General features: G+C 50.2%; 1 protein-coding gene across 2 annotated transcripts in view; it reads right to left on the bottom strand.

The window, feature by feature from the left end:
• Nucleotides 1–77: 77 nt before the first annotated feature.
• TVP23A (trans-golgi network vesicle protein 23 homolog A) overlaps nucleotides 78–15,687 on the bottom strand; it is a 28,764-nt gene continuing 13,154 nt past the window's right edge. For both annotated transcript variants that reach the window (XM_032392189.1, XM_032392190.1), the window contains 6 exons: nucleotides 3,777–3,921; nucleotides 3,202–3,291; nucleotides 2,837–2,965; nucleotides 1,612–1,740; nucleotides 882–941; nucleotides 78–304 (listed from right to left, as the gene is read on the bottom strand). In XM_032392189.1, coding sequence (XP_032248080.1) covers nucleotides 882–941; nucleotides 1,612–1,740; nucleotides 2,837–2,965; nucleotides 3,202–3,291; nucleotides 3,777–3,921 — 553 coding nt within the window. In that variant the 3' untranslated portion in view covers nucleotides 78–304. The remainder of the gene's footprint in view (nucleotides 305–881; nucleotides 942–1,611; nucleotides 1,741–2,836; nucleotides 2,966–3,201; nucleotides 3,292–3,776; nucleotides 3,922–15,687) is intronic.

Raw genomic sequence — 15,687 nt, forward strand, 5'->3', positions numbered from 1 at the left:
GCAACTCAGCCTGAGCAGCCTGGGGACAGTGTGGGGGTCTCGGGCAGAAAGGGACCCGATTCTGGTAGGGTGTGAAGTCATTTTTGCAGAGACACTTTAATTGTAGTATTTACACTTTTCAACATATATAAAGGCATTCTTTACAAACATGCTGTCTTAAGAATAAAAATGTCTCCTCAAACCTCTTCCCCAAGGCCTGCTTCCGGGAAACCAACAGCTTGTTGGTCAGGGAACTCTTCTCTGCTGGAAGTTTTTTTAAGGACCGAACCTCTTGCTTCAGCCACTGTGGCCTCCAAAGAGATGCCTAAAAAAGAACCATTGCAAAATCCACAGTCATGGTTTCGAATAACAAGGTCCAAATGCTACTGCTTTAGATTGAGGGGAAAATGAAGATGGCCCCAAAAAGCCCTTAAATCACCCATGGAAACAGAACAGGGTGTCTGTGCCCATGCCCCATGAACTAATATGTGTTCACTGTCCAGTCATTTCCAGCGTCCTACAAGACCATTTATAGGGTTGTTTTTTTTTAATTACTTAAAGAGACCGACCTAAACTCTAGAATTCTCCTCACTGCCAGGATACACACAGGAACTGACAACTGAGGGAAGAGGTAATTCCCATTTTCCAGCTCCCTCCGGGCATCCATGGAAGGATGGGCAAATCCCTTGGTTCTCTCCCTCTCCCCTCCTTTCCTTCCCCTCCCTTCGTGCCTGCACCCATGGTCAAATTTGCGCATGTTCCATGGGAGGAGAGAAGGAGGGGACCAGGAAGCCTTGGGAGGGCCCCGTGCCCAGGCCCCCCCGGCTGGCTCCCGCCCTGCTGTGCGCCCTGGCCCACTGGCACAGCTGAGCCCCAACCTCCACCTCCATCCTGCCTCTTACCTAATGCTTGTGAATCTCCAGCCCCTCAAGGCCAGGCTTCTGGAAGTCACTTGGGCTGGCCTGCAAGGAGAAAAGTCAACTGTGGTTTTGTCCTCACACGGGAGGGGCCTGATTCTGCTAATGCAAGGGCCAGAGCAAACCCACAACGTAACCGAAAGCCCACAGTGCTCATTGCTCAATGTCTTGGCATAAGGTAGTACTGTTTAAATTTTAACAAAGCTCAAACCGTCAAATTGAAAAGATCTCACACTTCTAGAAAAAATGTTAGTTTTAAGTGATTTAAAAACTACAGCATTAAGTACTACACCCACAGAATTCCTTTAACCTAACAGTGGCAGTCCCGAAAAGGACCAATACTGTAGGATTCCACTTATGTGAGGGCCCTAGAAGAGTCCGATTCATAGAGCAAAATAGATGGTGGGAGGCTGGGGAGGAGAGAGCAGGAGTTACTGTGTCATGGGGACAGAATCTCAGTTTGGGGTGATGAAAAAGTGTGGTGAGGGACGGTGGTGATGGTTGCATGAAAGCGCAAGTGTATTTAACACCACTGACTAGTTTAAAGTGGTCAGTTTTATGTTGTGCCTATTTTAACACACACACACACACACACAACACTAACCCCGGCAGCCTAGCTGATAGGGAGAACGTTAAAATCGCATTTGCCAGTAGGCCACCTGTGCTTAAAGCATCTGGAGCGCAGGGGTCCAGGAGTGAGAGCTCAGTAACTCACCGTCTGAAACACCGTCTGGGACAGAAAACGGGCTGTGACTTTGCTGATGTCACTCTCACCTCCCATTTTACAAAGGATGTAGCCATACAGGTTAGCGGCTTGGAGAGAAATCCCAGCTATCACAAGGGCCTGCACGCAGACAAAGCAAAGGTCGTTCTTCTAAGGGCACGTATTGAAATTTTCCTCCCAAACTACATAGCAGTGGCTCTGGCCTGGTAACAGCCAACCTTTCTTGAGCACTCAAATAATCACAGACACTTTTTAGTCAGCAACAACCCAAGAGGGTGGTACCATTATCATCCCATTTTGTAGGGAAGAAACAAACCCAGAGAAAGGAAAGTTGCCCAAAGTCCCAGAGCTGATGCCTGGCTGGGCCAACAGCCAAACTCCAGAGCCCCCACTTTTGATTACACTGCTACTTCTACCATCTATGGATGTTTTCTCACTGAAGGAGCCAGATCACAGCAATTAAATAGAGTAATAAAACTAAAATAGGGGCGCCTGGGCGGCACAGTCAGTCGAGCGTCCGACTCTTGGTCTCAGCTCAGATTTTGATCTCAGGGTCATGAGTTTGGAGCCCTGCATTGGGCTCCATGCTGGGTCGGGAGTGTACTTAAAACCTGTAAAAACTTCAGACCTCAGGCTTGCTTATTCCTATTTAGGAACATTCTAAGGTAGGGTATCACATGATTTTGCTTACAACTCGTCTCTCAGCATTATTCATAGGAGTCCAAAAGATACACCCAAATGTCCATCAGCGGATGAATGGAGAAACAACACAGCATGTCCACATGATGGAATATTACACAGCCATTAAAAAAAAGTACTGATAAATGCTACAACACAGATGAACCTTGAAATTCGGTGTTAAGTGAAAGAAGGGTACAAACGATCACACTAAAGAATTCCAGTTACAGGCAACGTCTAGAATAGGTTAAGTGTTGGAACAGAAAGAGGAGTATGCCAGGCGCTGGAGGTGGTGATGGCTAGAGGGTACAGGGCTCCTTTTGGGGGTGCTGAAAATATCCTAAAATGGGCTGTGGTGACGACCGCACACTGAATAGACTAGAAGCCCCCTGCGTTGCACGTGCTAAATGGGTGGACTGTACGGTATGTCAATGGCCTCAGCAAAGTCTCAAATCAACGGACAGATAAGAAAACCCTCTCCTGCAACCCTGGTCTGTGCAGATGGCAAAGCACCATCCGAGTCGGGGTATCGCCTTACCAGCCACTTGAGCTTCAAGGAGAATAAGGTGCTAAAGAAGAACACGATCCAAATGAGCGGGCAGATGATGAGGCCGAGCCAGAAGATGCGAGCTTCAGCCTCTGTGGCAGCGATCTGATTCGGAGAGGCCTATTAAAGGGAGAAAGAGTCCGTGTTCAAAATGAGTAAAAACGGTCGCAGAGCAGCCCGCGGTCCTCTTGGCTTCTCATCCGCAGACTTCTGCTACCCGCTGGTTTTGGTGGTGCCCCCGCAGTGGTGGGCTCAGCCCTAGGCGGGAATCCGATCTGCACAAAGCCCAGAAGGGACCCGTGCAAACTTTCCACAGCCATTTTCCTGGTTCGAGTTTGACTTGTAATGGACAATACCTTTCTGGCTTCAAAAATCCAGTGGCTTTTCCCATCTTCATCTATCTGGTTCCACCAGCGGAGGCCCACCATGAGTCTCCCGGTTACGTTCTGGGGGAAATGGACAGAAGGACTCTAAGCACGCCAGAGGGAAAGAAAGTCATTGTCTTTTCACTGATGAACAAAATAAAAGTCAGTTTGTGTTGAACTTATCCTGGGAGCAGGAGAGGTAAGCTGAACTAAGCTTACCTTAACCAGTGACTTCCCCACCCTGTGCACACATGCACACACACCCCCAAACAATATGTAGCAATATGTATTTTAAATACATGCAAATTTTAGCAAAAAAACCCCAAGCTGTAGCGAGTTGCCACCCTCATGACATACATATCTGCAACCACGGCAGCTGAGAACCAGGACCATTTTCTAACTCTTAACAATGTTTAAGTGATGTTGGCTCACTATTTCTAAGTATGGATCTGCAGTTTCGAAGAAAAGTACCTTTTGGCCCAAATCAGCCACGTGCCTCAGGAACGTCAGTGACCACAGCCCTCGTGCGTTCACGAGCGATGGCATCACGAGTGAGGGGGCCTTACCTTCACAGACCAGAAGTCGAAGGACAGGAGGAGGAGCACGGTGACGAAGCAGCCCACAAAGCTTCTGCTGAACCAGTCGCAGCACACATAGGTGACAATGGCACTCACCCGGAAAAACAGGTGGAAAAAGGTGGCCAGCGGGTGCCTAGGGAAGAACCCAGAAGCCCCCTCACTGCAAAGGCCAAGAGGGCAAGCACTGGACTCACTGTATGGGTTCTGACTCCCCATGCTCTGCCCCGGGCACTTCAAGCCCCGCTCCATCAGGCAGCAGGTCTGAGAACGTCAGCAAATTAGAAGTCCTGAAACAGTCATCATTGTACCAGCATCTTTGCCCTCTCAAAGAATCCAGTACTTTCCCTCATTTGATTCCAAATATCATGGGCCCCCTTCGAAACTCGGCCACCTTTGAAGTGAAACAGGACAGTGGTCACTGCCTTCCCACCTGGTAGTGATAAGGACCAGTTCCCTAAAGGTAAAGGTTGGGTTATTCCACCAGTAACTGAGCAGGCCACCTGCAGCCCACAGATGCAGAATCTCATGTCACTGGGGAACCCATGTTCCTGGATAGAGGGAAATCATGACTCATCCCACATCAGTTGCTTTAAAGAAAAGTCTAGAAAGACCAGAGACCCAAGGCTAGCTCGAGCACAAGGGCCACCCACGTATCCAGAGCAGAGAGAACACATGCCCATAGCGGTCCGGCAGGTGATGGGGGGGGGGGGGGGGGGGGGGGGGGGCAGGGGCCAGGTAGAAGACCCTCACACCATTCTGTTTTCTCTTTGGAATCCACTTTGGTAGAGCACAGGTGGAAAGAACTCGGATGGAGAAAGCCACAGTGCAAGCCAGGTGGCAGATGGCAATGAAAGCCGCAGCCAGCACTGGGAGGGAGGGGCAGGAGGAGCGGGCCGCCCCACCAGGACTGGCAGACCCGCTGTTTGCATGAGAAGCCAGGAATTCAGACTTGCGACAGGAAAATGTTTTTACGTGACGGCGACTAATAATGCTAATAAAATAGCGCAGGCTGTGTTGCATGCTGGCTCACAAGCCTCCGTCTGGCAACCCCTCGGGTGCTCAGAGAGGTAGCCAGCAGACCTGGAGCTGCATCGGGGAGGGACCTGCTCGTCCTCCCAAGGAAGGACCGTGCAGAGAAAGCAAACTGGACTCCTAGGGAATTGTGCGGTCCTGACTCTCAAGGGAACAGGACGGACTCGGAAGCAGGATTTATAGTGACCTCTGCATTTACTCCTGATGTTCCAAAGGAAGAAGGAGCAGTGCCAAAACCCCAGCTATCTGCCACAGCGCTTCTCAGCTGTGCCTTTCAGATGCTGAGCTCTCCTGGCGGCCTGGCACAAGCCAGCCTGGGACATGGACCCGGCCCTGAAGAGTCAGACATGATCCCGTATACCCTCCACATCCGGAATGTTCCCGAAGATTATACCCTTGGGGGTCTCTCATACCCTTGTTTTTATTTTTATTTTTAATTTTTATTATTTTTTTAAAGATTTCATTTATTTATTTGAAAGACACAGCGAGAGAGGTAACACAAGCAGGGGGAGTGGGAGAGGGAGAAACAGGCTTCCTGTGGAGCAGGGAGCCTGATGTGGGGCTCGATCCCAGGACCCCGGGACCATGATCCGAGCCGAAGGCAGACGCCCAACAACTGAGCCACCCAGGCGCCCCAATACCCTCGTTTTTAAATAAATGTTTGCTATTACATTTTATTGCCTTTTTTTTTTTGAGAGCGCGCACACAGGGTGGCGGGGTGGGGGGCACAGGGACAGAATCTCAAGCAGACTCCCTGCTAAGCGTGGAGCCCAACACGGAGCTCCATCCCATGACTCTCAGATCAAGACCTGAGCCGAAACCCAGAGTAGGGCACTCAATCGAATGAGCCACACAGGCACCCCTTCTCTTATACCATTTTAACCTTAATCTTCCTGAGGATCTTTTAACTAAATGTCTTAATACAATCTTGCCTCTTCGCCCTGAACATGAAGGAGTCCTCTATACAGTAACCGAAAATTCTTTGAGGGCAGAAGCCATGTTTGAGATCATTTTATGTCCCCAATAGCACCTGGCATTTAAGTTTCTCGGCCAATATTTGTTGCGTCGAGCCTTGAAATTGGGTCTGTATGGTAGAAAAGTATAGACTTGTACGAGACCCACATGGCCACTGTTCCAGAGTAAAACCTGGAAGTTAATGCATTCGAATAAATCCCCTACCCACCCAATTTTTTTCGGCTGTGGTTTCCTAAAATGCAGAGAAATTCCCATCGTTGGAAGGTTCTGCTTAGTTGGGTCCCAGTTAAGTGATGTCCTTAACTTGTAATGGAAAGTACCATTACCATGGCCACTATCATTACGCAGACAAAGCCCAGAGTAGGAAAGGACGCCAGTGGCGCTCTAAAGTACTGCTTTCAGCCTGTCTGATGCAGGCCGTCCTCTGGGCCACCTGCCAGACCCCCCTTCAGGCCACCTCTGGAGTTTGCCCAGCCTGTGGCCCCTGCCAACACTCAACTGCTCTCAGACCAGTTTCCTGGTTTTGAGAGTTGTGAAGGCCATGGCTTATACCTGTCCACCCTTCCCTGCCACGGGGTCCTCCATCCCCCAGGGCTCTGTCACCTCCGCGGCCACAGAACACACATGCGCACCGACAGTCACCTCCACCTCCCAAAGCCACTGGCTTCCAACTCCACCCTCCCAGGCACCCAGGAGAGGTAACCAGGCCAGAGGTGCCAGACTGCCAGCGTTCAAATCCTGGTGCCAACCTCAGAGCAGCTCTGCGGCCCGCCCTCAGCCACACAACCTGTGGACACCTCAGTCTCCACTTCTGTAAAATGGGAATGCTGACAGTGGCCACTTCCTCGCTGTTAAAAGATCAAGTGAAAAAAAAAAAAAGATCAAGTGAAGGTGGCACATAGAAAGTGCCTGAAACCCAGACCGTGCTCAGGGACCATGACAAGCTTACCTCAGCCCTCAGCCACTCGAAACTGATCCACCTCCAAGGAGCCCAACTGCGAAATTCCCCACCTGCCCACAACTTTCTCACTAGCCAGGGGCAGACTTTCGCCTCTGCAGGGATCCCCCATGTCTCCTGACTTCTCCATATTCCCCCGTCCCTCCACTTCACCGAAGAACCTTTCCCTTTCCTCAGCTTTAACAGTGCTTTCCACTCGCCAGGTAGGAAGGAGCCTGCTACTGGAGGTGAGCAGGAGGAGGGGAGGACAGACTGAACGGGACAGGAGATTACTTCAAGGGTGGTCAAGGTGGGGAGAGTCTGGCTGGGCTTCGGTTTAAGTTTAAATCCATTTTCACAGTCCTGGGCCCCACAACTGCGGTCTTCCTCCTTGGAGAAAACTCAGAAGGTTCTCAGCTTGGAATGCGCATGAAAGCCAGCTGAGGAAACTTTAGGAGGTGCACAAGGCCACCCCTCCCAGGGCACGTGGGGTCAGACCTGGAGTGCGGCGCAAAGCTGGATTTTGCAAAGAAAAAGCCCTGCTCTACACTGGATTCATAATCTCTGGCCCCGGAGCCCAATCTGGCCCACTTCCTGTTTCTGTAAGTAAAGTTTTATTGGAACATAGCCATACTTATTCATCCGGTAGCCTGCAGTCGAAAATATTTACCCAGAAATTGTGCCAACTTTCTGCTCCAGACCAGCATGAACAATGAGGAAATCAGGTGCTGTTCAAAACAAACCAAAATAAAGCATACTGCTATTAATGGCCCCAACCCCCCCCCCCAAAAAAATCTGCTTTCAAAAGCAGGGTGGAAGCTGGCTGACTGGCAGAACTAAGGGATGGTGCTAGAGGTCAGAGGAGTGTCTGCGGGTGGTTGAGAGGACACCGCCTGAGATGGTATGTAAACAGAGGTGCTGGACACACTCCATATCTTGATCTCGTGTATATACACACGTACAAAAGTTGAAAGCATCCATTAAGATGAGCGCACTTTATGTACGTTACACCTTTAAAAAGTTTGATTGAAGGGCGCCTGGGTGGCTCAGTCGTTGGGCGTCTTCCTTGGGCTCAGGTCCTGATCCCAGGGTCCTGGGATCGAAGCCCCGCATCGGGCTCCCTGCTCCGGGGGAAGCCTGCTTCTCCCTCTCCCACTCCCCCTGCTTGTGTTCCCTCTCTCGCTGTATCTCTCTCTGTCAAATAAATATATAAATCTTAAAAAAAAAAAAAAAGTTCTGATTAAAGCTGCTGACCAAAGAGAAATCTTTGCAAATCACGCTAAAAATTCTCTATGTAATACAATCCAGCAATCGCACTACTCAGAATTTTCCCAAAGGAGTTGAAAACTTAGGTCCACGCCTGCCAGCAGGACACAGATATTTATAGCAACTCTATGTATGCATCATTGCCCCAAATTGGGAGCAACCAAGATGTCCTTAACAGATGAATGGATAAAATGGATAAACTTCCACACACAGTGACACTTTAGCACTACAAAGAAATGAGCTTTCAAGCCACGAAAAGACAAGGAGGAACCTTAAATGCTTATTACAAAATGAAAGAAGCCAGTCTGAAAAGGCTGCTTGCTGTAGGACCCCAACCCTAGGACATTCTGGAAAAGACTAAACAAGGGACACAGTAAAAAAAAAAAAAAATGGTTTCCAGAGGTTAGTGGGGGAGGTGGGTATGAATACAAAGAGCACGGGACTTTCAGGGTAGTGAAACTACTCCGTTTGACACAGTAATGGTGGATCAATGTCACTCCGCATTTGTCATAGCCGAGACAATGCACAGGGATGAAGCTTCGTGTAAAGGGCGGACTGTAGGTAACAATGCTGTGTTGATTCATCATTTGTAACAAATATAAGACACTAATTAATGTAAGATGTTAATAGGGGGAACTTCTGGGTGGGGGGCGGGACTTATGGGAACTCTACTTTTTGCTCAGTTTTCCTGTAAACCTAAAAGTACTCTAAAAAATGGACACAGGCGGTGGCTGGGAGGTGGGGGGCTGTGTCTAAACAGATTAAATAGAGTAAAATCAGGGGAGAACTATGCCCCATAGTCCATATCCCCTTTTCCCATAAACTTCTCGGGCAGGTCTGACCTGAGGGGAAAAGGTTGGTTTAATCCTAAATTCAGCAGGAATCGAACAATATCTTTAAAAGCTGTCCTTCATTTCACTATTTAAGTTACTTTGAAAACCGTGCTCTGGTTTTTAAAGACAGTCTCCAGGACACCTGGGTGGCTCAGTCGTTAAGTGTCTGCCTTCGGCTCAGGTCATGACCCCAGGGTCCTGGGATCGAGCCCCACATCAGGCTTCCTGCTCCGAGGAAAGCCTGCTTCTCCCTCTCCCACTCCCCCTGCTTGTGTTCCCTCTCTCGCTGTGTCTCTGTCAAATAAATGAATAAATCTAAAATATTAAAAATTTAAAAAATAAAGACAGTCTCCAGCTTGAGTTCCTCAGCAAACAGCCTATTTTAAGTTCTCTTCCTTTAAAACCTCATCCTTCTGGGGCGCCTGGGTGTCTCAGTCAGTTAAGCGTCTGCCTTCGGCTCAGGTCATGATCCCAGGCTTCTGGGATCTGCTTCTCCCTCACCCTCTGCCTGCCTGCCTAGTTGTGCTTGCATGCCGTTAATTAAATAAAATCTTAAAAAATAAATAAATAAATACTCCTCCTTCAGACACTCTGGAAAGCTCTGCTTTTCGCTGGGACTCAGGTTGAGGAAAGACCGTATCTTTCCTCCTTGGCTTATACTGCCACTAAAAAACCCCAGGTTGTCTGAGATGATGCCTAGGATTTGCTTCACAACAGGCTGGGGGCTGGAGCTGCCCGAGGGGGGTGAAGAACTGGCAATGTGCGGATCATGATGGAGGCTCATTGTTCCCTGTACTTTTATGTAAATCTGCATTAAAAAGTAGAAGAATAAAGAAATCAGAGGCAGCCTGCACTAGGCGTGGAGGCAAGACACCTTTTAGAATAAACCAAGCCCATGGGCTGATAGTCAGGAGGCTATCTGTGGCCAACATAAAAATCCAGACCTAAAAATCCCCAACTGAGTAATTGACCATCACAGTTGGATCATGAGGAAAATTCCAGAAAGCGGGTCCTTTCTTCTGGGCTTACCAGTCTCTCTGCAAAAAAAAAAAGTGAGGGGCACGCCTCCCTGGAACATAAATGCCCAGCTAGCCCCCACCTGGACAGAGGGGGCGACGAGAGCTAGAGCGCCTAGGTCAACATTCGAACACCGTCCTTGCCCATGCTGGGACATGGCCCATTCAGAGCCTTGCTTTACTCATCTATAAAATGGGAGGACAACGTCAACCCCAGATGCCAGAGGTTCCTGGAGAGGAAATACCGCGGACACCAGACCAGAGGGGGCCTCAGGGAGCTGTGGCTAATCACTCTGCTTATAGTTTCTCATTCATGGTCACGATTTTTGAGAGGGAAAGAAAGTGGAAAAAAAAAAAGCCTTGGCCAGTGGTGCTATTTTTGAACATCCTGTCTCAGAGGTTTTTTCCCCCCACTGTTAAAAATGAATAGGATGCTGCTATTTATTTCTTCAGCCCCGACGCCCACTTAGATTCAGGTGGCTCTTGAGCTCAGGGCAGCATGTCACCATGAAGACATGGAGGAAGGGGACACCCACGCGTGAGGGGGAGAGAGCAAAGACGCCACCCGTCCATCCCTCAGCCGCTACCCTCGACCGCTGGGACCTCGTTAAAGGCGAGATCGGGGGAAACCCCCCCTCCGAACTCCTGAGCCCGAATCTGCATTTTAACAAGACCACAGGGGACTCATGTGCTCCTCACGATCAAGGGGCCCTCCTCTATCCCATCTTCAAGATTAAACTCCGTTCCAGGAGCCAAGCAGGGACAGGCTGGAGGAACCCACACCTATACAAGCAGGGACCCCTGTGTGCCTCGCTGAAACCCTGTGGGCTGCCTCCGATTCTGCATCTGGGCAGAATCAGATTTTTCTCCTCTAGAATACCCCCGAGGCAGCGTGAGCACCACTGTCCTTCAGACTCTGGCTTCTCGCTCCAAATGACAGCATGCCCCCTCCAGCCCTGGCCTCCCAGCCCAGGACAGGCAGGTTTGCAGACAGCTGGGATGTTTGAGCAGATGCGGATGGCTATGTCCTCACAGCTTCGATTCAAAGGTCAGCACAACAGAGGTCTGAGTGTGGAAGCAAAAAACAAAACAAAACAAAAAAAACACCAGACTTCCCTCTGGTCACCAGGGTTTTAACTCTTGTTTCTGTTCTTTATTTCTTCTTAAAGAGACATCCCAACTTCAGAGATTGGACAGGCTTAGCGAGCAAATTAAAGTGAACCCCCTGGGGACAAGTCAGTGGGCCCAGACTGGGCCCTGTGCAGGGGGGATCCTCCCCTCTCTCCTAGGGACACCCAGGCGGACTCCCCCCTACACGACTCAGTTTTCAAAACACCTGGAAACCAAGGAGCCAAAAACCTGTCTTCGAAAACGTGTCCACGCGTGTTCATAAGAATAGCATGGACAATCGCCAAAAGGTGGACACACGTGTCCATCGCCAGATGAATGGACAAAGTGGGACCTATCCCTACAGTGGGACGTGATTCGGCCACAGAAGGGAATGAAGCAGGGGCCACCACGTGGGCAAGCCCAGAACACAGGAGCCAACCTACCTAATGCTGCCAAACTGTCCACTTGAAAACGGTAAAAAATGGTAAATTTTAGATTATGCTTATTTAACCACAATAAAAAAAAAATAGGAAAAAAAAGGGAGCAACATGGAGGAACCTGGAAAACAGGACCATGAGTAAAAGCAGCCAGGTCACGTCCTAGAGGATTCCATTCAGAGCAAACACCCAGAACAGGCCAATCTGGGGGGCCGGCCAGCCCCTGAGAGGCTGTCGGGGGCTGGGGGGCACGGTGGGGGGGATGAGTGTTTAGTGGGTACAGGTTTCCTTTTGGGGCGACGGAAAGGTTCTGGAGCCAAACAATAGGGACAGTCGCACACACGTCCTGAATTTGTTCACTTTAAATGGTGAAAATGGTCAATTTCACATGATGTGTATTTTACCTCATTTTAAAAACAAGAAAAAAACCGGGAGGCATGAGAGGCAGCGGCTTCGGGAGCTCTCCCGCAGAAAGACGATGGGGCAGGGAAGCAGTGGGCAGCGGGCCCCAGTTAGGACACATGCATCAGCTGCCTGGATGCAGATCCCAGATCCACCACTGAAGACCTGTGTGACCCAGAGTGGGTGACTCAACCTCTCTGTGTGGGTGACAGTGTCCTCGCCTACGAAACAGGACGAGGGGACTCAGAGCTGCCAGGGGGTTCCAGTCAATCACAGTTGGTGTGAGTCATGTGTGTCCACCACTAGCCTCGCCAAATGCACCCGCAGAGTTTCAGGGAAGATTCCATGAGAATAATAATGCGCCTACGGGGTTACGGTACTGCCTGGTGGGCAGCGGGGATTCCGTAAGTGCTAGCCGTGATTGGAAACCGCGCATTTGCACCGGGGAGTAGTCTTTCTACCACCTTCCTTTGTAGAAGGCAGGCTCCTCCATATACGGATCACCTGGGTCTCTCATTAAATCAGGATTCTGACTCGGGAGGGCTGGGGTGGGGCCCCAGGGCCTGCATTTCAACGAGCACCCAGGTGATGCCAGTGTTGCTAGTCCTAGAACACCCCTGGGGTAGCAGGAACAGAGTCACCTGCTGTACCCCATTTCCCAGGGCGGCCAAAAGGAAGCACCACAAGCAGGGCGGCTTAAAACAGAAATTGCTCTCTGTTCCTCAGCCTGGAGGCCAGAAATCCAAAATCACAGTGTGGGCAGGGCGGGTTTCCGCCTAGGGCTGTGAGGGAGCATCCATCCCGTGCCTCTCTCTGCCCTCCTGACGGCAGCTGGTGCCCTCTGCGTTCCTTGGCTTGTGGGTCCTCACCCCAATCTCTGCCCCCCAATGTCACACGGCATTCTCCACGTGTCTGTCTTCACAAGGCTGGCTTTCTAGAAGGACACCAGTCCCACCGTATGAGCAGCCCACTCTGCTCCAGCGTGACTTCATCTTAACTAACTACATCTGCAAAGACCCCGCTGCCAAATAAGGTCACCTTTCGGAGTACTGGAGGTTAGAATGTCCACGTATCTTTTTTGGAGAGGAGACAAGTCAACCCACAACACCTACCTTGGGACAAACGAGCCCACATAAGGCAGGTAGGAAGGAGACAGCGAGACATCTTGCCGAGAAGGATGCGGAAGCCCGGTGAAGGGAATGGCCCCGGAGGGGCGGGGCAGGGGAACAAAGTGGCATTCACGCAGGTCATGGTAGCGGGAATCAGGCCCCGCCTCCCCTCTCCGTGCTGGAGGAAGGGTAGCCTTTTCTGGTTTTCGTGAAGGTGCCCTAAGGGTTAGCAGCTGTTCTAAGCAGCCGACTAAGCACCAGAGCCCAAGTCCTTAACCTCAGCCCAGAGCCTCCAGGCTGCTGCACCTGTGGGCTGCCCCCCAGTGAGCCACAGATCAACAGAAAGGGACACGTACTTGCTGACAACGGTGACTCCCCCCCCCACCAAAATACGTCCACTAGGAGATGGCAGTCCGGGCCCACCTGACACACTTCCAAGCCACGGAGCCTGGTGGCTGAGGCAGGACACACAGCCAGACTGTGGCCTCTGGATGCCACGCGGCAGATCCCAAGCACAGATGGAGAAATCCGCAGGATGAGGCTGGGACATCCGAGCACTGCAGGTAGCAGGGAAGCTGTCGGAGACCCTGAGAGTCGGGGCAAACGGCGCAGGGGCCAACTGGAAGAGGCTCCCACGGGCCAACGGCGGGACAGTCTGAGTAACAAGGACAATACGCCTTAATCCGTGCGTCATCGGACACTTACAAGCAGCCCTCCGCGCTCACCTATGGGAGATGCAAGATGACGGACTCCTATCTAGAACACACAAGAGTGAAGGGCAAGAATCCAACAGGCATTGTGCCTTTTCTCTATAAAATACGCCTGGCGGTGACAACAACACTAACGGGGGTGCGGGATGCGGAGGAAGCTTCTAGATCGCTTCGGCTCACTCATGAGCACGGAATGACAGAACTGGAAAGCGGCCAGGCTGCAACCCCAAAAGGACTCAGGGATGGAGGCCGCTGAGGACCACCAGGTATTAGGAGCCCCTGGTGGAAGGACGCCCCCCACCCCTTGAAGCTGGCGCCCAAACAGCCACACCTGAATCTCATCAAGCTGCTGGCTCCAACTACTAATTTGCAAGAAGTATAGGGGCTGAAGGAAAATACTGAAGGGCACTACAAAATCCAGACCGTAGGAAGTTCTACAGAGCATCAGTGTGATCACAAAAGGGAAGAAAAGACAGAAGGAGACTGGGGAGCCTATGGGTTAAAGACCTAAGAAATCCAGCAACCAACTGTAACATGTGCATGTTACTTAACAGCAAGTTCCAACAAATAATACATAAATAAAAGGATGAGGCCATCAAGAAACTTTGGACACTGGCTGGATATTTTACAGTATTTGGGAACTATTCCTTGTTTTCAAGTGAGAAAATGTTATGGTTTTGTTTTTAAAACTGAGTTCTTGGGGCGCCTGGGTGGCTCAGTCGGTTAAGGATCTGACCCTTGATTTCGGCTCAGGTCATGATCTCAGGGTCGTGGGATCGAGCCCTACGTCGGGCTCTGCACTGGGTGTGGAACCTACTTGGGATTCTCCCTCTCCCTCTGCCCCTCTGCCTACTTCACCCCCTCCCTAAAAAAAATAAAAATACAACTGAGTTCTTTTCAAGAGAACATATCAGCCTATGTTTGAAGTGGTGTGATGTCTGGGGGTTTGCTTCAAAATAATCAGAGTATAAATGAAAGAAGATCGGTCATGAGTCCAGCATTTCTGAAGCTGTGTGATGGATACATGGGGTTCATTATTTTAATCTATTTGGCATATATTTGGAACTCTCTACAATAATTTGTTTAAGTAGTCAAGGAAGCAGATTACTGCCTTGTGAGTTTCAGTTCTGCTATTTACTGTGACCTTAGACAAGTGACTTAACCTTCTTGGTCCAGTTTCCTCACCTGCAAAATGGGCATAATCACATCTACCTAATAGCAGGGCCTGGAGTACAGGGGGAACTCTGTAGACGTTCATGCATTTGTTCCTTCCTTGGGCGGGGCTCTGTAAGTAGCCAGCCTCTGAGATGCTCTCCAATCACCCCAACCTCCTGGTGTGCACACCCTTGTACAGTCATCTCCCACGGTGAACCAGGGCTGGTCTGCATGACTGATAGAATGCACTAGACATGACCATCTATCACTTTTGAGATTGGGTTATAAGACACTTTGGCTTTCCATCTTAGTCACTTTCTCTTGCTCTCTCCCTCACTCTCCCTGAGGGAAGCCAGCCGTCATGTTGGGAGCAGTGCTATGGAGAGGACCACATGGCAAGGAGCTGAGGCCTCCGACCAACAGCCATGTGAGGGCACCATCTTGGAAGTGGTTCCCCCTGCCCCAGTTGAGCCTTCAGATGACCTCAGCCTTGGCCGATCACTTGACTACAGCCTCATGAGACCCAGAACCAGAACCACCCAGCTAAGAAGTAGAACTTCTGTGACATTTTAAAACATATTTGTGCTTTCTGCCAACAAAAGGATGTGCCAGATCCAGTCTCAGTGGTGTCCACATCCAGATTTGGACCTGGCTCTTCGCTAAGGAATGCCGGGTTCTTTGAATGGCAAGAGAACCAAAGACCAAAATCTAGGAGCTGAGGTACAACTACGAGGTGGTAGAGGACAAAAAAAATGCCACTTCTAGGCCACCTTTACTAGTGACAGAGCTTGAAAAAAAGTCTTTTTATAAGACATTTTTTCTGCCTAAAATCATCAACCTGGATCGAACCATGAGTAATATGAGACAGACCCAAAGAGCTGGTCTATGCTCTTCAAAACTATCTATGTCATGAAAGA

Source organism: Phoca vitulina, unplaced genomic scaffold, assembly GCF_004348235.1.
Source record: "Phoca vitulina isolate PV1807 unplaced genomic scaffold, GSC_HSeal_1.0 scaffold66, whole genome shotgun sequence".
NCBI lineage: Eukaryota > Metazoa > Chordata > Mammalia > Carnivora > Phocidae > Phoca > Phoca vitulina.